The sequence below is a fragment of the Dermochelys coriacea genome, chromosome 3 (genome assembly GCF_009764565.3).
Source record: "Dermochelys coriacea isolate rDerCor1 chromosome 3, rDerCor1.pri.v4, whole genome shotgun sequence".
In the NCBI taxonomy this organism is placed as follows: Eukaryota; Metazoa; Chordata; order Testudines; family Dermochelyidae; genus Dermochelys; species Dermochelys coriacea.
This window is the reverse complement of record NC_050070.1, coordinates 147,302,562-147,329,752: the sequence shown is the minus strand read 5'-3', so window position 1 is coordinate 147,329,752 and position 27,191 is coordinate 147,302,562. Positions and strand designations below refer to the sequence as shown.

Sequence of the window (27,191 nt, the reverse complement as noted above, 5' to 3'; positions counted from 1 at the left end):
GCTTAACTGAAGATCTGTGAATTTCTAACTACTTCAGAAAATTGTTTTAAGTCTGAATAGTCTCAACTTTTCAGATGTTGATGTTGGATTTCCAGTAGATTGGCTGGACAGTATTTTTGGAGCACCATGCTCAATTTGCTCCAATTGTCTGAAAATCATTTAAGTCAGGAGCTAAAGTTGTTTTTTTTTTCCTGCTCATAGTATAGTATATTAGTAGCCAGTAGTCATATGGCTGAATATTTGTCTTTTTACACATTCCTGTATATCTGCTAATGTACAGATCCTCATGAACACTTTAACACTCAAGAACATCATGTGAATTTGGAATGCTTCCTGGAAGATTTTGATTCCATTTATGAAAACATTATTTTGATAGTCCTGTTCCCACATGTTTATGGCATTTAAAAGGGGAGCTATGTTCACTTTCTTCAGATCAACCCACTTGCATTACGGAAGATAAGTACACCTTCTCAGCATGAATGCACTCAGAAACAGATACTAAACATAACTTTCTATTAACATTTGAAATTTCCAGTGCCTGCAGTGAACGGAATGGGTGCTTTTCCCACATCAAATGTTTTATATCATTGAACAAAAAATATGGAAACTGCCTCACTAAAATGTCATGTGTAGCCTTGTGCAACATGAAAGTATTTAAGTATCTTTAGCTTACTCCTTAAATCTCATTTTTAATCACTTTACCCCTTAACTGAATCCTAAGTAGTCCAAATGAATTTCTTTTTGAGGATATATTTTTATTAGTGACAGAAGAATAAACATATAGAATAAAACTGGTGAAATAAAGGAATAAAATGTTTAATAACAAAATAGATAATTTATGATACTGAGGACTTGATAAAGGGGCTCAAAGATGAGAAACTGTATTTAAATGGCCAGTTGAAACTCATTCCAAGAGTTCTAACATTTTGTTAAAAAAATCACTTTTTAAAGGTGAAGGCTAATTGGGCTGTAATCTCTCCCTAATCTCAAACTGGATCTGCGCCTTTTTATTTTAATAAGGCTGATTTCTGTTTCACATCTTACACATGAGCAAAATAAACTCAAGTGAAAACTGTCATGGAATCTGCTCTCTAACGTCAGGAGAGTAAATCAGGGTCATGGAAAAATGCTTAATTATTTTCTGGAGTAAAATAAACCATTCCAACCAAGACTTAAGCAACTAAATGTCTTTCTACTCCAAAAGGCAGAATACCTGAGTAATTCCTGCATCCATAAATCCTCTTAGCACTTACACATTTAATAAACCTGCTCTTTCTGTACTGGCTGATGAACATGCATAGTGTGTGTTAGCTTGCTTATAAAATGGTTTATTGAAGAAAAAAAAATTAAACCCCTGAATTTAATTGGAAGAAGGAAATAATTCCAAAATAGTGTGTGAATTTGACACAAATGGTAAATAAAAACAATTGTAACACTGAAAAACTATTTTTTATTTCTAAAAAAATCATTTTATTCCCCTCCTTTCCTCAATTCCTATCTCTCTCTTGCTTTGACTTGAGTGGGGCTTCAAAAACAGCTGTTTTTGCCACACCCAGACACTCTCACCAGATGAGTTTAAACAGGGCTTCTGAAGGAAACCTACTGGGCCAGTTGGCTTTAGCTGATCATTAGGAGTAATGCTTCAAACAATAAGCAATACCTTACCGTGTTCTTTGAAGTCCCACTCTTATTGATCCAATGAAGACACTCGGGCCAGTGACAACAGCTTCACTTTAGAAGCCCCTCTCATTCCACTGCCACACATCTGTGACCAGGACTGGTACCTTGTTTTTGGAAACCTCTACAAGGCACTTCTGGAGTGAAGAGGAAGAGACGAAAAAAAAGTTAATAAATAGGGGAGAGGAAAGCAGAGAAGAGGAGAGAGATGAATAGGGAAGTAACTTTTAAATGTTACCCAATTATTTTTTACAAAAATTGTTTGTGGTGTGGTATAGTGATCTGGGTACTCAAGTGGCCTTATCTTTTCATGTACATTTGTTGGGACATAATTATATGGGCTGATAGCTTCTTCAGTCAGTAAACTTGCAGTTTACATCCAAACCATTTTGTAAGTATTACTTCCTACTTTTAGTTTGCATTGCATTGTTTCTTGTATAGTGTGTGTCAATTCATTAGAAGTTTCAAAGAGATTGTGACAGACTGTCTAGCCTGTCATAAATTTATACACAAGGTAAAAATTATATTAAAGCAGTTCTACAGTTTTATTTGGTGACATGTATTTCCATATTTTCAGTTATGCTGCATTATAAAGGGCTTGGCTCTCTGCATGGTAATGAAAATTCTTCAAAATGTTTAGTCATTAGTCATAGAAAAAAATAAGCTAATTGATATGTATGCATGTGTTTTCTGTACTCAGTCTGAGACACAGCTCAACTAAGATTTTGGCAGGCTTGAAAGAACTTTCATACCATAAGAAGGGAGTTTTTAAAGATACTATGGCCTCACATTTGAACAGATTTTGTTGGTAGGACGAGACGAGTCAACAAAAACTAGCTTAGGAAAGTGATGTAACATATATATGAGGCCCAAAGCAGGCCTTGGGGAGAACAAAAAGCTGTATTTTCTGTAAGTAGGAGATGGGATTTTGCTAAAACACACTCTCCCACCCCTCTCTCTACCCTGGGTCATGTGAAGCCTTTCTGGTGCTCTAGATGAGGTCTTCGAAACTGTGGGTCAGACACAGACTTTTTCTGTATTGGCCTGCTTAAACATTTTTTAGTCTAAGGTGAGCCTGTATTTAACTATTTTATTTTGTGAATTTTCTCTGTTTCTGTAATTTACCAATAAAGTCTGCTTTTATTTAAGACTACCTGTCTTTGGTCTTTGATACTGTTAGTCACGGACAAGAGTCTCTGAGAAGGAACTAACCTCTTTCCTTGTGGGAGGGAGAGCAAAGCAACTGAAAGATTCAAGGAGGGAGGAAGGCCCCAGTAATTAAAAGATCTGAGGTGTCATAAAGACAATAACTGTCTTCAATATAATATTAACTAATTTCAATAATTTAATTTTAAATTATAAAATATTATGGGTCATGTTAGAAGCAGCAAAGAAAATTCGATATGCTCTTAGTGGCATCATCATTCAAAACAGTGAGTTAAACTTTATTGCCCCATATTTTACAGTTTACTGTATTTGAACCAGCTCCTAAATTTTAGACCTTGAAAGCCAAATGAGCATTATACATTTTGGACTAATGCCTTATGTTTGAAGGTTTTGACCAACTACTGGCTCCCAAGCCAAAATTTTTGCTGGAACAACAATTCAGGGCAGGAATTGAAGTTGATTGCCTGGTATGGTGAGACCAGTCATATCAGTGAGAGCTTTAAATGATATCTCTGGAGTACTTCTCATAGAACAGAATTGAGGTGGGGGTGTATACTCTACATTATCTCAAAGAGGATTGGGAGTTCTGTGAGGGTAATTATGCTCTCTATTCCAAAAAGGAGTGAGTTCAGATATTTCCCAAATCTGAAATCATTAAAAAAGCATATTGTACCACTTGGTCCTCTTGCCCTCAATGTGTGTGCTAGGAATTTCCCCGTAAGGGTGCTATAGGGAAGGGTGCCCTCAGCTGAGTCCTGTTTTTCCCCCTACCGCTTAACTCAGCAGTCCCTACAGCTGCTTCTGTCATTATCCTGCTGTTCGGCGTTTTATCATTATCAAGATTACGCTTCACACATCAACCAACTTTCAACAATGGGTTTCATTTTCAATTATTTATAGCTTTTTCTTTTGGTATTCTAGTATAATTGGTAATGTAAAGTTAAAATCTATTTGATTTTTTTTTTATTGAGTTAAAAGTAATTTTAGTTACTACTCTTATCCTTGAGTAGTCCTGTCGGTTTTCTTCAAATCACATACTCATAATTTTTAATGATTTTCACTTTCCTGTTGCTTTGTGAAGGCCCATACGAACCGTAAAGGAAGCTGACTAAACAGGGTAAACCTTGAAACTGACTTTACACAAAGTGCTGTCAAATGCACAATATAAACAAACTAAAATATGAATAAGTTTTCTCTCGTATTTTTCAGTTAACAGTATTTTTAGACATCACTTGTAATAGCAAGTAAAAATATTAGATATTTGTGATTTGCCAAAAGGCAAGAATACCACCAGTAAAAGCATTAGGAGTTAATGTTTGCCAAATCTCCCAGAGCCCAAGGCGGAGAAAACATGTCAGCAAGGTGAAGCTTCATTTCTCTGTATATCTCTGGGGTTTGGAGATTTTTCCACTTGTTTCCATCTGTATTTAGCTATCCTACCAGAATCTTTGTTCAAAGTTCTGTCCCAGTGCGAGTAGCGTTAGACTGATTTAGTTTTATGGATTCTTATTCATCCTAGGAGTTTGAAGTACTGATTCACTAATTGTGTTTATTGTTAGGATCTCTTTTACTGAACTGTATGTTCATCAATATTACCTTGATTAATGGTCACATGGTCTAGCTTGGATTCTTTCTCTTAACAGTTGTTGACATACCAACTCTTCCTGTTCCAGAGACATTTTCTGGATTTCTGCCAGAATTGACAAAAGTAATGTTAGCAAAATTATATTTTGTTAAATCTTAACTGCTCTTTAGAGCCCTTAGTACATAATTTAGTCTTAAACGGATTTTTTTCCCATTGAACTGTTTTACAGTAACAAATGTAGTACTCATCAAAGGTGCATGATTGATGGGTCTGAAGCATTCTGTTTCCCAGCAAGATGGGGGCATCACAGGCAGCAGTGAAGTCATATTCTGCTCTGTCAGATTACTGTGCCCCTGTGAATGCATGAAAGCTAGCTTGGTTGTCTTGGCTCAGTCAGTCCTTTTGCTCTCTACTGCAGCTGCCAAGAAGGGTGCCAGTTGTGGTGGTGTTTTGTGATATGGATCCAGCTGGAAACTGTTCTAAAATACTTCAGAAGATTGAAGCAGCTAAGTTGGGAATTGCAGCTGAGCAAGAAATAATTACAGGGTGGTTTTAAAAAAAAAAAAAAAAAAAAGAGAGAGAGAGAGAAAAAGGACTCAACATTAATATTATATTGTTTGCCCACAAATATAATTACATATACTCGTTGTCCAATTTTACCAACTGACTTATTTTTATCTTGCAGAGCATTGGCCATTGCGGAACAAAACCAGATTGATGAATGCAAATTTTTGTTTTTGTTTTTGCTCTTCTTTATTCAAAATATGCTTTTTATCTAGGAAACCAGAATTGACAGACTCTGCCTCTCTGCTAGAGACCTTCAAATTTCTTGAAAATGCAGCTTCAGATTTCAGTGATGAAGATGAGGATGAAGATATTGAAAGAAGAGAGAAAACAATGATTGATACCTCAACGGTGGGTCAAAAAAATCTCATTGTTGAAAAACTTGTGGTGAACAGAAAAGTAAAAGGGAAGTGTGAGATTAAGGAAAAGTAAACGGACTGATTCTGTCCCTTATACATGTGCATCTGCGTGTGCCCCATGCAAATTATTAAACACACCCCATATATGACTAAATGTATATCTGCCTAGTTGGGTGTGCAAGATTGGAAGTGTAAGATATGCACTTCTGAATTTGTGTGCGCAAAATAAGCGTGCCTACTTGGAGCCTGAATATTATCCCCAAATATTATTTTTTACTCTTTTTTTGGTTTATTCTGTTAGTTTTATTAAAAAAAAAAACAACCTCCTGCCACCTCCTATTCTGTATGAATCCAGAAGTTTGTGAACCTAATTATTTTTAATGAGCATCTGATCAATTTTATTTTTTAGGAACCACACACCTTCTAATTGGAGGAGGGAATAGCTCAGTGGTTTGGGTATTGGCCTGCTAAATCTGGAGTTGTGAATTCAATCCTTGAGGGGGCCATCCAGGGATCTGGGGCAAAAATTGGCGATTGGTCCTGCTTTGAGCAGGGGGCTGATGATCTCCTGAGGTCCCTTCCAATGCTGATATTCTAGAATTCTATTCTGCCTTCTTCTGGTGTTGAGAAGTATAATCTGTCATTCTAAATCAGAAATCCATTTGATGTGAAATATTTGCTTAAAACTTTTAAACTAATGCTTTTTGCAGTTTTCCAAAACTTATTACATTTCATTTTTAAGCAGCTTATAGAGAATTTTAAAGTAAATGTACCTGTAATATATGAATAAACCCAACCCTATTATTTAACCCAATCCCTTTTTGTTTTGTCAAATTGTTATGCTTATAAGAAGCACACGGGATCTTTTTCAGGGGGAAAGGCAATATGCCGTGTTTATTGAAGATGCAACAATTGGCATATGCATTCAATCACACCACACACACTGTCCCACCAGTCGATGTTATAGTTACCAGTCCAGATCAATCTAGTGGCCAGCTAGGTTGATCACCAGTAGGGAGGAGCCGGGTTCCGTCGATCGCAACACGATGCTCCGGGGTAGTCTTAGCAGGATGAACCCAAAGTTTCATGGCAAGGCACCCTGTTTATATAGTGATTTTCCTTCATTGGGACTAATGAGTTTTGCACCATCATGTAATCAATTGTTGTTTGATGAGTGCTTGTTTTCTTTTATTAAGTTCTTCAGGGAGTTATTCTATGCTGGTTGTGATTACAGCTATCTTGTCCCCATTGATAGGTGCCTGTCTCATTTTTAGAGTCTGCCCTCCTTTGACATTTTAATAGGGGCGTGTTGCAGCTTCTTGGCGCCCTTGCGTCTGTCTACGGTTCCTCCCTAGACCATCTGGCTCGGTGATGTCCTTTACACTTCTCTCTTAACAGACACATTCCTCATTCACACACAAAACAAAATTAATTTACACAGAACATTTTGAACAGGAACATCAAGTTGCAATGCAAAAGAAAACAATCATGGCATTCTTTTACTTATTTTAAAATGCTAAATCTATCACAAATTGGTGACCCTCAAAGGTCTGTCACTGCCTTGAAATCAGCACAGACAGATTCTGGCTGATGTATCTTTACCAGTGACCCATTCGGCCATTTCTTTCTGCTATTCAAAAAGGTTGGCTGGCAGGATATGATCAAATCATACACTAATACATTTAATACATGCTACATTATTATTCTTTATCTTTCATTCTAAATTATATAAAATACAAACACAGAATCCTACTACTATAAAATGACTAAACTTCCCTTTGAGTATACAATGTATGGTAAGGTTACAATTGATCAAATGAAAATATCTGAAAATGTTGTCTTAATAAATCATGTTTGTCTAATCAGTGGTATTTAAATATAATTTTAAAATAACGGAACAATTAGTTGTTTGATGGTACAATGGTGATTGACTTTGGAAGTACAAATAAATGCCCTTTCCCTGTCATCAAGGGATTGCCATCTGTAACAAGCAAATTTACTTTCTGCAGATCTAAAAAATTCTTTTCAATAAGCCTTTTACCTTTGCAAAAATGATCTCTCCTGGGTGTATGTTTCTAATGGTATTAAGCACAAAAATTCTTCCTTGAAAATTTCACCATCATAAAATCTGACAGTGATAGCTGGGCAATGTCATTTAAATCGCTTAATTCAGCCTCTTTAAGAGACGTGTATTTGGCATTTTTAAAATCATAAAGCAGTTCTGACAGACAATCCTTGTAATTTATCTCCAGTCTTCCCACTGCCATAAAATTAGGCAGGGAAACTGGCTTCACATGGTTCACAATGTCATCTTTGTTTTTATCTCTGGCAAATAGGAAGTCATAGGCAAATGGTAGGCAGCACATCTATTCATGAATTTAATTATAAACATTTTTTAAGGGGGTCTGGTGGGCCGCACAGGAAGCCTTGGTGGAACACATTTGGCTCGGAGGCTGCCTATTGAGTATCATTGTACTACTGCTTAGATCGGCTTAACTATGCCACTCGGTGGTGTGGATTTTTCACGTAGTTATGCCAACCTAATTTTTTAGTATCCATCAGGCCTAAGTGAAATAAGTACTACTCAAAAGCAGTTTTTCATTGAAATAGACACCATTATAATTTACAATAACACGGTGCCACAAGTACTCCTTTTCTTTTTGCGAATACAGACTAACACGGCTGCTACTCTGAAACCAATAACAAACCTAAGTCACTGGTTAATTACATGAATTTAACCTAGACAATCTGCTTTTGTTATAGGAAAAATAAATTTTGGTTGACAAGTATAGTATGAATTAGTGTAGCTTAGAACTTTTTGTTTTTTAACAAATTACTGAGATGGTGTTAAAGTGACCAAAGAAAATACAATTTAGAAGTGACAAAAGCGTAGATGGTGATGGTAAAATGTGCAACATATAGGCAAGGTCACCACCATTTTGCCCAGCAAAGATGATCTGAACAAATCAGTTTTGTGAAAAGGGTGAACGTAGGAATACAGACTGTTACATTTGTAGACTATCCCTGGTAAAATACCAGTATAGCCTTTACTGTGTTAAGGTTGTGTATTGACTGATTTAGGATGAGAAAGATTGTTGTTTTAGACAGGACTTTTCCTTTCCTGTTTGAATAAATCAAATGTGTTCACTTTGTCCTGTTTCCTCCCTGCCCCCGCCGCTAAAATAGAGGAACCCTATGTTTAATTTTTTTCCTGCCTCTGTTCTAACTTGGTTAGTTACACGTGTGAAAGCAAATAGTACTGGTAGGTACAAAGTTGTATTTTTAGTTTAATTTAGCTTTTTTTCTTTTTATTTAGATGGTGAGGAGAAGAGTGGTGTCTGATAGCAGTGAAGACAGAGATACAGAAGAAGCTTTGAAAGAGTTTGACTTCTTGGTTGGATCAGATGAAGGAGACGGAGAATCTAGAAGTTCAGGAGATGGAACTGACTGGGGTAAGGGAGCTTAGTGGATCACACCAGAAAAACAGAAAATAGGTTAAGCACAAAAACTGAACAATATTTTGCCAAGATCGCAACATCTTTAAAGGAGCCCTACTGTAAATCCTTTGGTGTAGACTGAGATCCTGTTACTGGGAGACTGAGATATTGTTACTTTTCTGTATAGAGCTTTATGCACAGACTCTTAAGACATTCACACTTTTGTTCAGTTGTCTATTTTAAATAATAATGCAAATACATATAGTTTAAATAATCTTTATAGAGTTCCAGTACCTTTTCTATCTATCCAAATTATAGAAGCTCTATAAACGGTTGATTTGTCAGATTGTGAATGTGAATGAGAGGTTTTCAATCTTCTCCCCTTTCTCCCACTTTAATACAGAAAGCAGTATAAGTCATTCAGATTTAATTAATTTTTTTTTCCTTTCAAATGGTAGCAATTTGAGCAGTTTGGTCTATTTTATTGCTCAAATCCCTTTGAAAAGATAGCAGGCATATATTTAAATCCTATTTAGTTAGAAAGGGAATTTCATAAACTATTGTCTAGTAATATGTAGTTCAAGTTAACATCTTGCAGCCAGATTATCAGAACCTAGTTTACTTTGAAGAATTGATTATTTAAGCCCCAGCATGCTACGTAAAGTAGCTGCATGCCAAGCTGATAGATTCTGAGGATATTTGGCCCAGTATATAAAAGGTTGAGAGGCTGCAGTTAACTCTGCTGGTGGGAGGTCATGAACTCACTAATCCCCCCTCATAGCCCAATGCAAATCTCTAATTCTCTCACCACTCATGAACTGGTCACAGGGAAGAAGAAAGCTTTACTTGCGCTTTGGGCTTGCAGTAACCCTCAATGTACTGAAATCACTGGGCCTGGGATTGGACCCTAAATAGTTACTTTAAATACAGCTGCAAGAATTCTCTTAAGTAATTAAAAGGCCAATGATGCTTCCCCAAAAATAGTTCTTGAAAGGCATCCTGGTATTTGCTTTTTTTATAATTAAGCCTTCATCTTTTCTGCTTTCTGAGCATACTGTATCTATCACTTGTGCCACTGAAATGTGAATAGGTTGAGTTTGTCGGTAAGCAGTCCTGTGTAATTTAAGATGGTCAATAAATTCTTAACATTAATGACAGCTCAGTACAGATTTATAAAAGAATTACTTTCCAAAAAAAAAAAATAGAAATGTTTGTTATGGAAATTTATAATTTACTTTATATAGTTATATGTTTTCAATCCTTGTAAAATTGGATCCAAAGGAGGTTTTCAGTTCTTTACATCAGAGCTTGTAATCATAGTTATAATAGTCTGTCATTATCAGCTGCCACAATGTCATTATAAATTCTTTATCAATTCATTTAAGACACTTATTTGATTTAAATTAAATTAAAAATTAAATGTAATAATGTCTTATAACTTAATATATTGGAAGTAGGGGAAAACAGATGGTAAAGTTGTTTACAAATTGCTTTCTAGCTTTGAACAGTACATTTTTTTACAACAAAAATTTACTGAACATTTTTAATAGTAATTTATTAAACAGGTACAATGGAATGCCATGACTGACTACTTCTGAGAGCCTTTAGAGTTGATCAGATCTGTGATTTTTAAACTAGAAAACATTTTCATACTAGTTCAAAATCCGCTTTGTAAAATGGATTAAATATGATGTATGGTACACACTTCCTGCATGTATTATCATAGGCATATCATAGAATATTAATGTCTGAAGTAGTTCGCTGACAACTGTGGCATCTATGTCCTGCATATTTCTAAACATTTTTTTCCCAAAGTAGAGCAGAAATTCCATGTCAAATCTGGGGAAGAAAAGCATGATCAGCTAAAACTTCTCTCCTGATTTCAGAAATGGTGGCCTGCTGTCCACAAACAAAACTACCCTGCCCTGCCATTAAATGTAATGCTGCTTATATTTCATGATCCATTTTTATTCTACCTTTGTATTACACTTCTGGGGATGTCTCCAGTGCTGATGAGGGGGTTGCTTCTTAACTTCTACGTCCAGCAAATCACCAGACTTGCGGAGATGAGGGAAAAATCTGCGGTGGAGAAACTGATGCACCTTCCTTCTCCCCTCCCTCACAATATATGTGGGAAAGATCCACAGAGTAGACCTTCTGTACATGGGTCAAAAGGACTTAGCCCATCGATGGCCCATAATAATTTAGCCTCTTCCCTAGGAACTTTTTTTAACTATTGATATTTCTCCATTTTCAAAGATGTTCCAAAAATAATTAATTCTTAGCACAGCTATTTGTTTTCTGAATTAATCTGTCACCAATGGAAGTGACTCATCTTTGATCACTGTTTTTTGTATAGTAATTCTATCCAAGTCCAATGTGTTAGTCTCCTCCAGTTTATTAGAATTTATAAATACTTCCTCCATGGATGTGTTAATGTCTTCACCTCATGTTGATGTGAAGAAACCATTTATATTAGTGGTTCTCCACTGGGGGTACATGTACCCCTGAAGGTATGCAGATGTCTTCCAGGGGATACGTTAACTCATCTAGATAGTTGCTTAATTTTACAATGGGCTAAAAGCACTACCGAAGTCAGTACAAACTAAAATTTCATAAAGACAATGACTTGTTTATGCTACTCTATATGCTATATCAGTATTTCTCGACCGGGGGGGGGTCCTGATTTATTTTATAATTGTATGGTAAAAATGAGAAAGTAAGCAATTTTTCAGTAATAGGATGCTAACCTACTTTTGTATTCTTATTAGGGCTGTCGATTAATCAGAGTTAACTCACGTGATTAACTGAAAAAAATTAATTATTATTAAAAAAATTAATCGCAATTAATCGCACTGTTAAACAATAGAATACCAATTGAAATTTATTAAATATTTTGGATGTTCTACATTTTCAAATGTATTGATCTCAATTACAACACAGAATACAAGTGTACAGTGCTCGCTTTATATTGTTTTTCTTAAAAGTATTTGCGCTATAAAAGAAGAAATGACAAAAATGACAAAAGAAATAGTATTTTTCAGTTCACCTCATACAAGTATTGTAGTGCAATCTCTTTATCATGAAAGTGGAATTTACAAATGTACATTTTTTTTTTGGTTACATCACTGCACTCCATAACAAAACAATGTAGAACTTTAGAGCCTACAAGTCCACTGAGTCCGACTTCTTGTGCAGCCAATCACTAAGAGAAACAAGTTTGTTTATATTTACAGGATATAATGCTGCCCACTTCTTATTTACAATGTCACCTGAAAGTGAGAATAGACGTTTGCATGGCGCTTTTGTAGCTGGCATTGCAAGGTATTTATGACTCAGGTATGCTAAACATTTGTATGCCCCTTCATGCTTTGGCCACATTACAGAGGACATGCAACCATGCTGATGACGCTCATTTAAAAAAAAAATCATTAATTAAAATTGTGACTGAACTCCTTGGGGGAGAATTGTATGTCTCCTGCTCTGTGTTTTACCTACATTCTGCCATATATTTCATGTTATAGCAGTCTCGGATGATGACCCAGCATGTTGTTCGTTTTAAGAACCCTTTCAGTGCAGATTTGACAAAACACAAAGAAGGTACCAATGTGAGATTTCTAAAGATAGCTACAGCACTTGACCCAAGATTTAAGAATCTGAAATGTCTTCCAAAATCTGAGAGGGATGGGCTGTGGAGCATGCTTTCAGACATCTTAAAAGAGCAACACTCCGATGCGGAAACTACAGAACCCGAACCACCAAAAAAGAAAATCAGCCTTCTGCTGGTGACATCTGACTCAGATGATGAAAATGAACATGCCTTGGTCTGCACTGCTTTGGATCGTTATCAAACAGAATCCATCCTCAGCATGGACATATGTCCTCTGGAATGATGGTTGAAGCATGAAGGGACATATGAATCTTTAGAAAATCTGGCATGTAAATATCTTGCAATGCTGGCTACCACAGTGTCATGCGAATGCCTGGTCTCACTTTCAGGTGACATTACAAACAAGAAGCAGGCAGCATTATCTCCTGCAGATGTAAACAAACTTGTTTGTCTGAGCAATTGGCTGAACAAGAAGTAGGACTGAATGGACTTGTAGGGTCTAAAATTTTACATTGTTTTATTTTTGAATGCAGTTATTTTTTGTACATAATTCTATATTTGTAAGTTCAACTTTCATGATGAAGAGATTGCACTACAGTACTTGTATTAAGTTAATTGAAATACTATTTTATTTTTACAGTGCAAATATTTATAATAAAAAATAAAGTGAGCACTGTACACTTTGTATTCTGTGTTGTAATTGAAATCAATATATTTGAAAATGTGAAGAACATCCAAAAATATTAATATAAATGGTATTCTATTATTGTTTAATCGTGTGATTAATTGCGATGATTGCGATTGATTTTGTTTAATTGCTTGACGGTCCTAATTCTTATGTCTCATTTTGTAAGCAGGTAGTTTTTAATTAAGGTGGAACCTGGGATACATAAGACCAATCAGATTCCTGAGAGGGAATATAATAGCAGTTACCAACTTCACTTGGTAAATAAGCACCCAACTTTCACAATAAGCCAAAAATCAAGCTAAATCCATTTCAAAAGGAGCCCAAAACAAGCCAGTCCCTAAGAACCCCAACACTCTATGTGACTAGATCCCCCCTGGCGTGCAGTCTGGGACTGTGGTGGTCCTGCTGTGCATCCCTGACTCTCTCCTCCCCTTGCCCCTGCTTGCCAGGAGCTGGTCAAAACAAAGAAGCAACAAGCTACAAGCCAAACAAGCAACACGCTACAAGCTAAAAACTAGCCAACAAGCAACTCACAAACCAATTAAGTCAAAAACAAGCCCAATTTCTGCGTTTTTTCACAGGGTTGGCATGTCTGTACAGTAGCCTGGAAAGGTTGATAACCACTGATTTTAGATTATCAGCCTCAGACATTGCTTACCTTCATGTTGTATTGTACCTATCATTTTGTTGGCCAAAGAGAGCTGAATACAGCTATCAGCATTACTTCTGAATAGTCTGGAGTGATGTCTGCAGAATGTAGACTACGGTTTCCAAAGGCGTGAGCAACCATTTATTTTCTTTCAGTAATCATTCATTCCTTACATTACTTCCCTGTAGTGGCCTCACTGTTTTTTTATTTGTCATGCTGCTAATATTTTAATAATACACCATCAACTATAATGGCCATCAATTAGGTACTATGCTTAATAAAAAAAATTAAAACAGAAAATGCTACCTGGGCAAACTTTTTTAATAGTTTGTTTTAACTGACAAAAATCTGACATTGAATTTCTAACTTTGGGATGTGCCTCTTTCATTTCACACATTAACTGAGAAAAAAATGTCACTTAACTTTTAAGTAGGTTGGCTTTTGTTAGTTGAATCTAAATTTTAAGGAGATACAGTTTTGGGTTCTATTATAGCTGTAGATCAAGTGGTCTGCATTCAATTGGAAATCCTGCTTTCCACAGTTTTGTACTGAGATGCGCATAATCTTATTGACTGAATCATAGCATGAAAGGTCTTGAGTGTTTTTATTCATTTAAATGTTAGATTTTGCAACTAGATAAGTTATCGCTATATACACAAGAAAATGCTTTTCATACGAGTTTTGAACGTGCACATTAGTCCCTGAAGAACCCTTTAAATGACAGATTAATCATAGCCAAATGATCTGTTCTGAACCATCAGGAGAATAATTCACCACTTCTTAAATTTTTTAAAAGGAAGGAACACTTTACCAGTTTTAGGCTTAAGGAATAAACTTTATATTAAATATTGATGAAACATGATAAATTTGAATGAGGAAAATAAAGCCTTAATTTAGTACATTTTTTTAAAGGAAATCCCAGAGTTGTAATGTAAAAATACATAAATCATAAATGGTATTATTCACCTCTGAGTTGTATGTTATAGTAAACTGCCTAAATATAGTCTTCTGGTATGCTGTGTAAATGTCTTTAATATTTGTACCTACATATCACCTTTCATTGGAGGATCTCAAAAGAGTTTACAAAAGTGGGTAAGTGTTGTTTTCCCTGTTGTACAACAGGGGAAACTGAGAATCGGTGACTTAACTGCAAGTATGGCAGAAGTTCAGTTGAGTTTAGGTATAAAATGCAGGCTTCCAACACTAGATGTGCTGCTTCCTTTGTCTGACTGTGATATCTCAAATTTTTCCAGCCTCTTGTTAAATTGAATGCACTTTTGATGTCTAAAATTATTTGTAAAAACCCTGGTGAAATGTAAAGTAAACTGTTACAAAACCCCCTTTAATTTAAAATACTTTTTTGTATAAATTGTAGGATATGACTAAGTAAGCTCCAGAGATGCTGCATCCATGCTGTAAGTGCTAGGTTAGATTAGTAATGTAATGTGTATTTCAGATACCAGTAAAAGTATTACCTCCTTGTTAGAAGAGGAAAAACAAAACAAAAAATGACAACAAAAAACATCGTTCTATGAATGATCACTTATTGGGTTCAGAGATTAAGCATTTGAAATTTCATCACAAAATGATTTTTTAAGCAATTCTGAGCAAGTGAAAATAGGGGTGAGAATGCAGTCTCGCAGAATTTGCAACCACATTGCTATTTGTGTATTTTTAATACAAGGTATAAATAAGATTGACAGCAGCTGCTACCTCCTTCAGTGAAAACTATTTAGTGACATATTATTGAAAAAGGATGTTTCGTTTGTTTTACTTTATTTAGAAAAGGAAGACCAGTGTCTCATGCCTGAAGCCTGGAATGTGGACCAGGGAGTAATAACCAAACTCAAGGAACAATACAAAAAGGAGCGCAAGGGAAAAAAGGGGGTGAAGAGTAAGTGGAAAACATTGCACCTTAAAATCATAAGCCCAACCTCTTTCACACCCCTAATTCTATCTTTCTTTCAATGTTTTCCTAAAACTACTTACTCTTTTACTTTGCCACTCCTGACTGCTTTCCTGTTCACCAGTGCTCAGGGGTTGAAATTAATGATAGTCAATCCAGTTGCCTGAGAAAGTAGGAAGATGCTGATTGGGATATAACTTTTACCAGTTTAGTGTTGGATAAATTCAAAGTGATTATGCTGCACATGGTCTGTGTAGCAACCACTGGTGATATATAGACATATGAAATTTAAATGCATTGTTTTGAGACTTTATGTTCCTGTATATTTTAATTGAGAAAATGTCAGAACTCTCTCATTTGAAAACATGCCAGTTTTATAAGACCTGTTTTGGAGTTTGGTAAATAAAACAAACAACTCTTTAGTATCTGTTAGTTAATTTCTACCCCTGTTTGTACTTAATATTCACAACATGCAAGTCATGCTGTCCTCATAATTCCTTATGCAGGGCTCGAAATGGAAAATAAATCTTATTGACAACCTCTAAGTCAGTTCTTATTTATCAACTACCATTTTATCTGTGGAGTTTATATTTGTCATAGGTACTATTTGGATTCCAAGCAAACAGCAGTGTTGGGTATCTGGCATACAATTTCTAGCCCTGTTCATCATACTTTTCTCTGTTATATCTCCTGAAACACAAATCCATTATGTGAAACCTGTGTTGTTAAATAAAATAAGTATTTATATACCTTTCAGAGTCACATTAAATGTTTAAAATTGAAATCATAACTATTTCAGACATAAAGCTGTGTTGAGAACTCTTGTGGAAATAGTTGAAATTTAAAAACGATGCACCTAATTCAGGGGGAAATGTGAAGGATATGTTTCATTACTCCTCCCTTTGTGGGAAGATGCTTATTAATTTTAAAGGAACTGTCACTTCCAGCATGTGTACAAAATCATACAAAAAGATGCTGTCTCCTCTACATTATTGTTTCAAGGTTGCCTCATTTTGTTACTTTCTGCATTTAGTAGATTCAGTAAATATTAGCTTTGAGATCATAGTATCAAATATAGCACGTAGAGGCTAAACCTACAGTATTACTTTTTCTAAGCAAATCAGTATGTATTTTAGATTCCTATGCCGATATGAATGACATTTGAAAGAATTGTGTATTCTTTGATTGCAATTATTTAAGGTACCATTGAGGTATCCAAAAAAATGCAAGCATAGCAAGAAGTTGAGCTTCCCCCACAAAACAGTTATCGTTTTACCAAATAAATTCTGAATTTCTTCGTAATTAAAATAGAGATTCTCATACAATAGGAATACACAGAAAAATTATTTTAATAACTTCTTGTCTCTAATGTCATAGTACATGTATATAGTATACAGTGCCAGGGCCAAAGTTTTAATGAGCCAACTTGCTAGAAACATTTAAATTAAGAAATAAATAGAAATGAGTATATTTCTCAATCAGATATTGGGTGTATAGATCCTGATTATCAAACTATAGTAATTAATGATTAATTTAGGCACAGCTATCATTGGAACTTTGCTTTATATGTTTAATGAGCAAAGTGCCTGATGCAAGACTGCAGTGTGGCATCTTGCACTATTTCATTAGGGTATTATAGTTACATGTACAGTAACATGTTTTTGGATGGAGGTTTGATTTGCGGGAGAACAAGAATTACAGAAATTAAGCATCTTTCCATGGACTAACCATCGTTGGAAGGGCATCAATGCAGAAAAATCTGGAGGCGTTGCACCTGTTATTTACCACCCATTCATGATCTTAGAGAAGAAAGGAGCGAGGAAAGAAATGGAAGAAAAAAAAATTAAACACCTTAATATTGAGATGTATCAAGTCTGTTTTATAACTTTAATCTCATCCTAGATGAGTATTCAGAGATAAAACTGTTCAGTAAAATGCTGTTTTTCTAGAAAATCAGATACTGTATTAAAACAATCTTGCAAAATCCTATTCACTCATTGCCTGACTCAAGTAATGTTTTGTAATAGACAACTAAAATACTACTTAGTTTCTTTATTATCATTATGGTAAGGGTGGGAAAAATAGAACTTGTAGCTGGGCTAATAAATTTATAATGATTTTGCAAGGCTGTAGTAAAAATTCCTGTGAAGTAGTGTAATAAGATCATACATATATTAGAATACACCTCTGTGTTAAAGCTACTTAAAAATAGCTGTATTATTTACTGGTCTAGGAAAAACCATAATGGACTATGGGTAAGATATTTTCCCATTCTTAATTAAACTTACAACAGGAAAAACTACCGAAGATATGTTTCAGCCTCAATCCTATATAAAACAGTCAAAACAGGGATGTGGGAAAATGATGGCGCAAAGCACAGGTAAGTGTCAAGAAGGGCATGGGTCTTCACCACATGTAGCTTCAGGAAGTAAGCCAGCGAATCCCGTTTGATTTATTTTTTTAATATAACAATTGTGTAGATTATGTAGCATCACAAATATACACTACTGCACAAATAATTTTAAAATATTCACAAATTATTTAAAGAATATACTGCACAAAGCATCTGCACAGATTTTTAAAATATTTCACAAATGTTTGCAATTGTTCTTGGAAAGCAATAAAATATTTTGTTTGACCAGTCATTTTGTTGTTCTGAGACAACTGAAGGTATTTAACTTTTTCATGCAAATAGTAGTGTGAGTTCATAAAAGTGGGGGGGGAAATTGTCAGTTGCTTCCATCATTTTCTTTTTCAAAATGTTCATTTCATGCTGAAAGGTTAGTTACTGCTGAAAGTAGGCGCTCATTACTGATGTTTATTAGGAAATGTCATATCAACGATGGGATCCATTGTTGCTTGTCTTGCTGTAACATATTTGATGTGATAAATAGCATTGCTGTGAATTACGTTTACATAAGCCATTTCACTTTTGTTTTTCCCGGTTAGGGCCCAACAGGTCAAAGCTGCAAGACATGCTTGCAAACTTGAGAGATGTTGATGACCTACCTTCATTACAACCGTCTGTCGCATCACCCTCTAGGCCGAGTAGCTCAAGGCTTATTGAACATGAGATAAACAGAACAGATGAAGGCAAGTATTTGTCTGTTTATGTTTATATAAATGTGTATATGTTTGCATATTTATAATTATTATTACCTAACACTTTACATCTTTTATACTGTTTTAAAGCGCTTTACAGATATTAATTTAGCCTCATCATAGATAGGTAGATAAGCATTATCCCTTTTCTCCGTCACCCTAGGGAAATTCAGAGAGAGATTTAAAGTCCTGATCTGAAATTTTTTGTGGTCAGTGGAAAGAGTGCAGTGGGTTTCTGTGAGCTTTATGTCAGGGCCTAAATCATTTGCCCATGTTCACACTAGAAATTTGGCGGAGTCAGGTATAGAACACAGATCTCCCAGGTCTTAACCACAAAACCATCCTTTGCCTATATATGATTGTACAAAAGACATGTAGCATTTTATAATATTTGAGTACAGTGATAAGGAACAAACACTGCAGCTAAACTAAAAGGTGTGTCTAACATGGAAACATGCAGTAACTGGGTCCAGAATCATAGAGGAAGGACAGACCGCAATTTTTGCTCAAGTTGGTTGCTCATTTCTTAAATTTTATAGTGGTGTCTGTATCTAAAATTTTCAGTGAGTTAGGGTCAGGGCGGAAAGCCCTAACATGCTGTGCCCAGTCTCTGATTCGGTATACAACACTTACCTTCACAAACACTACACTTATAAATTGTTAATTGCAGTGTTTTAGCTTCAGTATTTCAATTATTTTAATGATATACAGAATAATAAAATAAGCATAAAAGTGCCTTTTCTGATGTGTTAATTTATATGAGGCATGCTGTGATGTATGCCCAAAAGATTGCTAAATATGACTAGAAAAATGAGCAAAACATGATTTTGGCTGCTAATCCATATCTCTTCCTGAAATAATAAGAAATTAGATTGACCAAATTACAAAAGAATGCAGATGAAAAAGAGTTCCATGTGGTTTAACTACTGCAGAGCACAATAGTTCAACCTTCCACATGCTTAGGGAGAGATTTTTAAAAGAAAAATGGTAACTTAGCAACATTTTGAAACTTGGCAGAATTATTTTTGTGTGTGTTGAGCATTTCCAATCATCCCACAAGTGCCTCACTGGTGGCCAAAAACATAATGAGAGAGCTTTCCCCATTCACTTTCTTTCAAAATGTATATTTTGTAATTGAGAGCATCTGACTAGCTTATGAAAAAGGCAAAACCAAAACATGTCAGTGTCACTTTTTTTCATTAGTGAAAATGTAGCAGTTTAACATCCATTTTAAAAAAAAAAATCTAAATCTGTACATATAAGGAAATATTAAATAAGTTAGGAATGCAAGTGAGAAAAAGGAAACTGGTAATTCATGCATTAGTAGAGCAAAGAAGAAGAGATGTTCATGATTAAAAAGCAGAAATTTGGGTAGAGTTAAATTTATGCAGTCCTCAAGCAGAGTACAAAAAAGCTTGAATCTGACTAGAAAAAGTTAGAAAAGAGAAAGCCATAGGGAGATTCAGAGAAATACATGAATGGTGAGAAGAACACATGAATGATGATCTTGCCACATTCTGGATGGATTGGAGAGAAGTAAGATGAGGTCAGAGCTGAAGAAAGCATAAAGATAAACTGGGCAGAAGTTACATGTAGTCAGTAGGAATAATCTGCATGTCTGCATACTCAGAAGGATGTTAGTGTGTTTCTCTGCATTAGAAAGGTCTAACATCAAAAAGGGTTAGAAACTTTTTTTTTTAATGCAAGCTTAGATTCTAGAAGGTGGTGGGTCTTGAAGACATTTCTTCCACAGCTTCCCATTCTCAGTCCACATGTCAGTCAAACATCAAAGGCTGTTAGCACTGGGAGGAGGGCAGAATATATGCAGACATGTCTCAATACCAGGGGTGTATGGTGCCTTCCCATTCCTTTAGTTCATATTTTCTTCCGCCTATCAACAGAGCTTTCAATCACAAAGTGCTGTTCAGACATTGGTTTTCTACGTTTCATTTTCTTTCAGAACTCTAGTTATTTGGTGAATTTTCTCAAGTAACTAATTTTTTATGTCCTATGGGTGCTCAATTTCAGGTGCATATGTCCCCCATGTGCCTTTGATTAGAGATTTTTGGTAGTAGTGACTTGCAGTCCACCCGTGACCACTAGCTCTCATACCCCATACTGAGAGTATATAAGCAGTATCAGATGAACAGCCTTCAATTCCTTCTCAGCTGCATTGGCCTGAGATGGAGCGTTTTGTGGTGCCCATGTCATAGTTTCCTTTTTCTTAGAGAATAGCTTTTACTTTATTGTTTAGAGCTTTGGTTAGCCCCCCTTTTTAGTTTTTACCAGTTGTATAAGGTGGTTGGTTGAGGAAACTTCTTTAAGAGACTCCTCATTTCTCCGCCTCCCACCCTGGGGAGTGGGTGGGAGCATTCTTTCCTTCTTTGAAGGATGTTATCTTTGTGTTAAGCCTAAATCGCCTGGATTTAAACATTGTCTCATTTGGTAGGATTCTATCCCAGTTATTGATGGTCACCGTCACTGTGTCTGCAGTTTAGAGGACACCCATTTCCCATCTAAGTGTAAAAGTTGTTCAGGATTTAAGAGTAAGCCTAGAAAAAACAGGGAGATTAAGTTTAGGCTTCTCATGATGGCACGCTCCCTTCGCCTTGCCTCAGACCCAGGTCCAGATACCCTCTCTTCCGCCCGGTATAGCGGTCTCCCTGTTAGCACAGTGCTCCATCAACCTCCCACTCACCCACTGGGGAGAGAACCACAGAGGATGGCACCAAGACTTCCAGAAAGAGGAACTCTAGATCACCTCAAAGAGAAGTTGGTGCAAGGAAGCCAAGGTCACCACAGAGACCCACTGCTTTTGAGACCTTGCATCCCAGAAAGGGTACCACTGAGGCTCCCAAGATCTCCTGATACCGAGGACCTCTCAGCTAAGGCTTCAGGAACTTATAAGTCCTGTGGTACCTTGCTTCCAAGTTGCTTGCAGTATTCACGTTGACATTGATAGCACTGATTGATCAATTTGCAAAGCCATGGTCATCCACAGAGCCTCATCAGAATTCTGCACACACTCACCTGGTACCACAGGAGTTTAGATTTTCCAGGGACTTGTTTGTCTTGGATGAACTGGAGTCCCCTGTACTGATGGATATGGAAAGACTCTTGGAACCAGGGCCTCATCTGTCACCATCTACTCTGCAGACTAACATTTCTTCCTAATGAGGCAGTGAGGCCGCCACCTCCATTACATGTGGATGATTTTAAGCACTTCCAAGTGCTCACAAAGAGAATTCCTGACTCCCTCCAGAATCCCCAGGAGGTTCAGGAGACCCAGCACAAACTCTCGGATGTTTTCTATATTGCCACTTCTGGTCCAGTAGCCTAACCTACAAACTGAGCCCTGCTTGAACCTGCTAAAACAATTTGGCAAACCCCAACCTTCAACTTTTAAGAGGACAGAAAAAATAAAAAACTATGTTCCAGCTAAAGATTCCAAGTTTTTTTTCACACACCTAGCCCTCAATTCCTTGGTGCTGGATGCTGTGAACGAATGAAGTAGACAACACCACTGAAAGGCTTTTCTACGTTCTAAGGGCCTAGATCTCTTTTTGGCCAAAAAGTGGTACTCTTCTGCTTTGTTACAATTTAAAATTGCCAATTATCAAGTGCTGATTGCAAAATATAACTACACCAGCTATGAGAAATTTAGGTTTTTATTGATCATCTGCCTCAGGAGCAATTTCAGGTGATCATTGTGGAAGGTCATTTATTAGCCAGGACTTTGTTACTGTAGATGTGGCTGACATGGCAGCCCACTCTTTTTCTACAACAATGGTCATGTGTCATGACTTCTGGCTGCAATCCTCAGGGCTCCCTAGGGAAAACACTATGAGGCTCAAGCTCTTCAGTGGGTTCACCATTGGACTCTTGCGTTCTCTCAGGGATTCGAGAGCTACTCTCTGCTCCCTCAGTATCTACGTGCCTGCAAATAAGAGATTCAGCAGGTCATAGATGGTGCACAGATCCCACCAAGCCCAATTCCTTGCTTATCACAGGCCTTTGGAACCACCTCAGGAGAAACCTAATTTCCACAAGAGAACCATCCTCCACCTCAAGAACAAACACTTGTCAGGCTTCTTCATCTAAGTGTCAATGTTGATGTATTGGCCAAAGGTTTTGCACTCTTCCATTATTTGGAGATCATCTCTCCCATTTTCAATCTTCATAGGAGAAGATTACTTCTGACAGATGGATTTTGGAGGTTGTAACATGAGGCTATTCCATCCATTTCACCTCCATTCCCCCCACCCCACCCTCCTTCGTCATTCTTTTTCAGAGACTCATCTCACAAACATCTGCTGAAACTATTCCTTCTCCATATAGTAGTCCATGGTTCCAGTTCCTGCCAAACACGGAGGGAAAGGGGTTCTAGTCCAAGTATTTTCTGGTTCCCAAAAAAAAGACTGTATGGAGACCCATCTTAGATTTCAGGTGGTTGAACATGTTAATCAAAACAGAAGTTTAGCATGGTGCCACTCATAGCTATAAATACCATCTCTAGATCTGGGGGATGGATTGTAGTCCTTGACCTTCATGGTCAGCCAGGAGCACTTCCAATATCACATTTTCCCATTCAGGCTCTCTACTGCCCACAGAGTCATTATGAAGGCCCTTGAGAAGCCATTCAACTACAACAATCAGGAATAATTGATTTCTGCTATCTTGATGATTGGCTTCTCAAGGACCATGCACACAACAAAGTTCTTTCCACAGTGAGGAAAGCTATGACCCTATTCAACCAGCTAGGACTTGAGCCCAACAAAGACAAGTCCACATTTACACCTGTTCAGTGAATAGAGTTAATAAGGAGCCACCTTACATGCTGCAAACATCCAGAGTTTACCTACCAACTGACAGGTTTTTGACACTATCGAATCTGATCTTGCAGGTTCAGGTAAGTCGGCAAAGAGCCACAATTTGTCTGCAGTTTCTAGATCATATGGTAGCCTGCACATTTGTCACACTTCATGCCAGTTTGCACCTACACTGCTCTCAAGGATGATTGAGACCTGGTTACACCTCCAACAAACTCAGTCCTAACAAATTAGTGTCACTTCCTCATCAGTTGCTTAGTTGGTGGAAAGACCTGGAAAATGTCTGTGCTGGTGTTCCCTTCATTCTGCTTCCCCCTGACTGTCACCATAGTATGATGAATTTCTCATAGGGGGACAGTCGGGGGTATAATATCTTTGAACACATACCATTCAAGGCAAATGGATTGCCCAAGAGTCCGCCTTCCTTAGTAACCACCTGGAACTCAGATTGGTTAGTTTGCCTGAAAACGTTTCCTTCCCATGATCTAGGGCTAATCTATCGACAGACAACAGAACCAGCATGTGCTATATAAATTTTCAAGTAGGAGCAAGATTCCCTTCCCTTAGTGCAGAAGCAGTAAAATGGTGGAAGTGTCACATAGTGCATCAGATTCTTCAGCCTCATACTTGCTGAGTCTTTAGAACACTATATCCAATGGCTCAAGCAGACACTTCTGCTAGAACTAGGAGTGGGAATCAAATACCTAATTCTTGAGTATATATTCCTCACCTGGGGTTTTCCAGAAATAGACTTCTTCACCAGTGCCATCAACAGAGGCTGTTAGATGTTCTGATCAAGAGGGGCTTTAGACCATCAAGCTCTGGGGGATGCTTTCCTCATCTTCTGATCAAGGAATCTCCTCTGTACCTATCCCACCACCACCACTGCTCCACAGAGTACTACACAAAATCAAGCAGGACAGAGCTAAAGTCATCCTAATTGCACTGATTTGGCCAAGGGAAATATGGTTCCCCCAGCCTGATTCATCTTACATCTCACTACAGCTTCCAACCATTCCTGACCTGCTGAATCAAGAACTGATCTCAGCTTTAACACGCAGTAGCTCAAGGCTTGGTTTCTAGATGGTTCTCTGGGGTAGAGGTCTCCTGTTCAAGAGAGGTACAGGAGGTTTTGTTGAATAGCAGAAAAGCATCAACTGGAAAAACTTACCTGCAGAATGAGAGGTTCCACCATTGTTGCAGTCTGAGTCTGAGTCTTCCCTTTTTGGATGTCTTTTATTACCTGTCAAGTTTGAAAAATTCATGCTTCTCTCTGAGTTCTGTTAAAGTTCATTTAGCAGCTATCACAGCTTTCCATTGCCCTGTTGATTGGCTTTCAGTGTTGGCTCACTCCATCACTTCCAGATTCATCAGAGGTTAACCTTTTTCCACATGTCAAAGAACCCACTCCTATGTAGGACTTGAATTTGTCCCTCAACTTTCTGATGAAGCCTCCCTTTTGAGCCACTAGCTAAGTGTGCCCTTCTACACTTGTCTGTGAAGTCTGCATTTTTAGTGGTCATCACCTCCACTAGGAGAATTGGTGAGCTTGGTGCCTTAATGGTTGGTCCCTTTCTACACAGTTTTCTATAAAGAAGAGGTATGTCTCTGGCCACATCTCCCTTTTTTACCCAATGTAACCTCAGACCTTAATATCAGTCAGGTCATTTGACTGTCAGTGTTTCATCCTAAACCTCATCTGACTAGGAAGGAAGCTGTGCAATGCACCTTAGACATCAGGAGGGTATTGGCTTTTTAATTTGGAAAGGACTAAACCCTTCAGAGTCTCTCCCATGCTGTTTCTCTCTTTCATGGACAGAATTAAAGGGGCCCCTCGTCCTTCCTAAAGACCCTCTAAGTGGGTTTCCAATGTATCATCTTCTGCTATGAGGCTGCTAATGTTCAGCCTCCTTTTAGGGTTGTAGCCCATTCTACCAGATCTCAGTTTACTTCCATAGCCTTACTGAAGAATGTATCCATTGGTGAAATATGGAAAGCTGCTGTGGACTTTCTTCTACACCTTGTCAGAACACTATGCCTTAGTATACACCTCTAGGGCAGATGCTGCCTTTGGGACTGCAGTTTTGCAAACTATGTTAGACCACACTCCAAAGCACCCACCTCCTTTAGAAAGTACTGCTGAAGAGTCGCCTGGAGTGGAGCATAGGGACATCACCTGAAAGAGAAGGAAAGGTTACTTCCCCATGAAAGGTTTTCCTCCTTTCCCCCCCTGCTACTGGTGATGGCTTATCTTAAGTGATCACTCTCCTTCCAGTGTGTATGATAAACCCATTGTTTCATGTTCTCTGTGTGTGTGTATATAAATCTCTCCTCTGTTTTTTCCACCAAATGCATCCGATGAAGTGAGCTGTAGCTCACGAAAGCTTATGCTCTAATAAATTTGTTAGTCTCTAAGGTGCCACAAGTACTCCTTTTGTTTTTCCCCTCTATGATAACTGGAGCTCAAGATGTTTGACCCTATTGGTGCTTCACTACCAACCCTCTTCCTCTCTGCCTCAGAATCTTTGCGTTGCTGGATTTTGTAGTAGAGAAAGTACTGAGGGAAGTTCATCTGACACTTCCTGCATACCCTCAGTCTGGAGCATGAATATGCTAGGATGAATATGTGGACCAAAAGGGCACTGCTATCAAAAGCATCTGATCAAAGATGCATGGAGTTCATGTGCACCTAGGTGAAACACCCAACAAACATCTTGAATTCCAGTTACTGTACAGGGTAAGTAACATCTCCTTTGTATGCCCCTCACTTTAGCATTACAAAGATTAAATGTAGCATGTAAACTACCCTCAATGGACAACACAAATATCCATTCGTTGCACCTTTGTAATGCGTTAACATTTGAGAAGTGTTTTAAAAGTGTATCTGTTTAACAATACAACTCCAGTCATAACCCAGGTTTCAGAGTAGCAGCCGTGTTAGTCTGTATTCGCAAAAAGAAAAGGAGTACTTGTGGCACCTTAGAGACTAAAAATTTATTTGAGCATAAGCTTTCGTGAGCTACAGCTCACTTCATCAGATGCATTCGGTGGAAAATACAGTGTGATTGTCATAGCTGAGCAAATGCTTTATCATAAAGATGCATCTCATACCATCCTCTGAAGATCTTTGGACTCGGATTCTGGTGAGATACCTGAAAGAGCAAGATACAGTGGCAGTGACCCTCTACTGAAAGCGTCCTATATTAAATCCCTACAATGCCTAACTTAATGTTTGTAGCAACAGTATGTAATCAACAGTTGCAGTGCTGAAGACACTATGGCAGCTATTTCCAAGCTACAAATGGGGTTTTGGAGTAAATTAGAACTAATATATTGAATTATATCTGGAAACAAATTGGAAGCCAGTGGAGTTAACTGACCATAGGCATAATTAGCTCTTGCTGACCGATTTTTGTAAGCAATAGGCTTCAACTTAGTGCACTGTAGATGAAGATTCCAGCTAGTCCTCAAGAGGGCACAGCAACAGCCTAACCTGAAGACAGCAGAAGCATGAATGACTAGTCAAGTTTGCATCTTCTAGGAAAGGCTGCAACCTCTTTGTTGTACATTGTAAAATATAATAATAACAAACTATGAGCCACAACTTTGGAAATCGAA

General features: G+C 37.3%; 1 protein-coding gene across 2 annotated transcripts in view; it reads left to right on the top strand.

Annotated features, from left to right (window-relative positions):
- The window catches only part of STRN (striatin), a 115,859-nt gene that overhangs the window by 64,930 nt on the left and 23,738 nt on the right, over positions 1-27,191 (top strand). The window contains exons 6-10 of one of the 2 annotated variants that reach the window (XM_038397404.2): positions 5,209-5,344; positions 8,669-8,804; positions 15,520-15,630; positions 17,936-18,022; positions 18,592-18,735. In XM_038397404.2, the coding sequence (XP_038253332.1) occupies positions 5,209-5,344; positions 8,669-8,804; positions 15,520-15,630; positions 17,936-18,022; positions 18,592-18,735 (614 nt within the window). The remainder of the gene's footprint in view (positions 1-5,208; positions 5,345-8,668; positions 8,805-15,519; positions 15,631-17,935; positions 18,023-18,591; positions 18,736-27,191) is intronic. The other variant, XM_038397405.2, reaches the window with a different exon arrangement.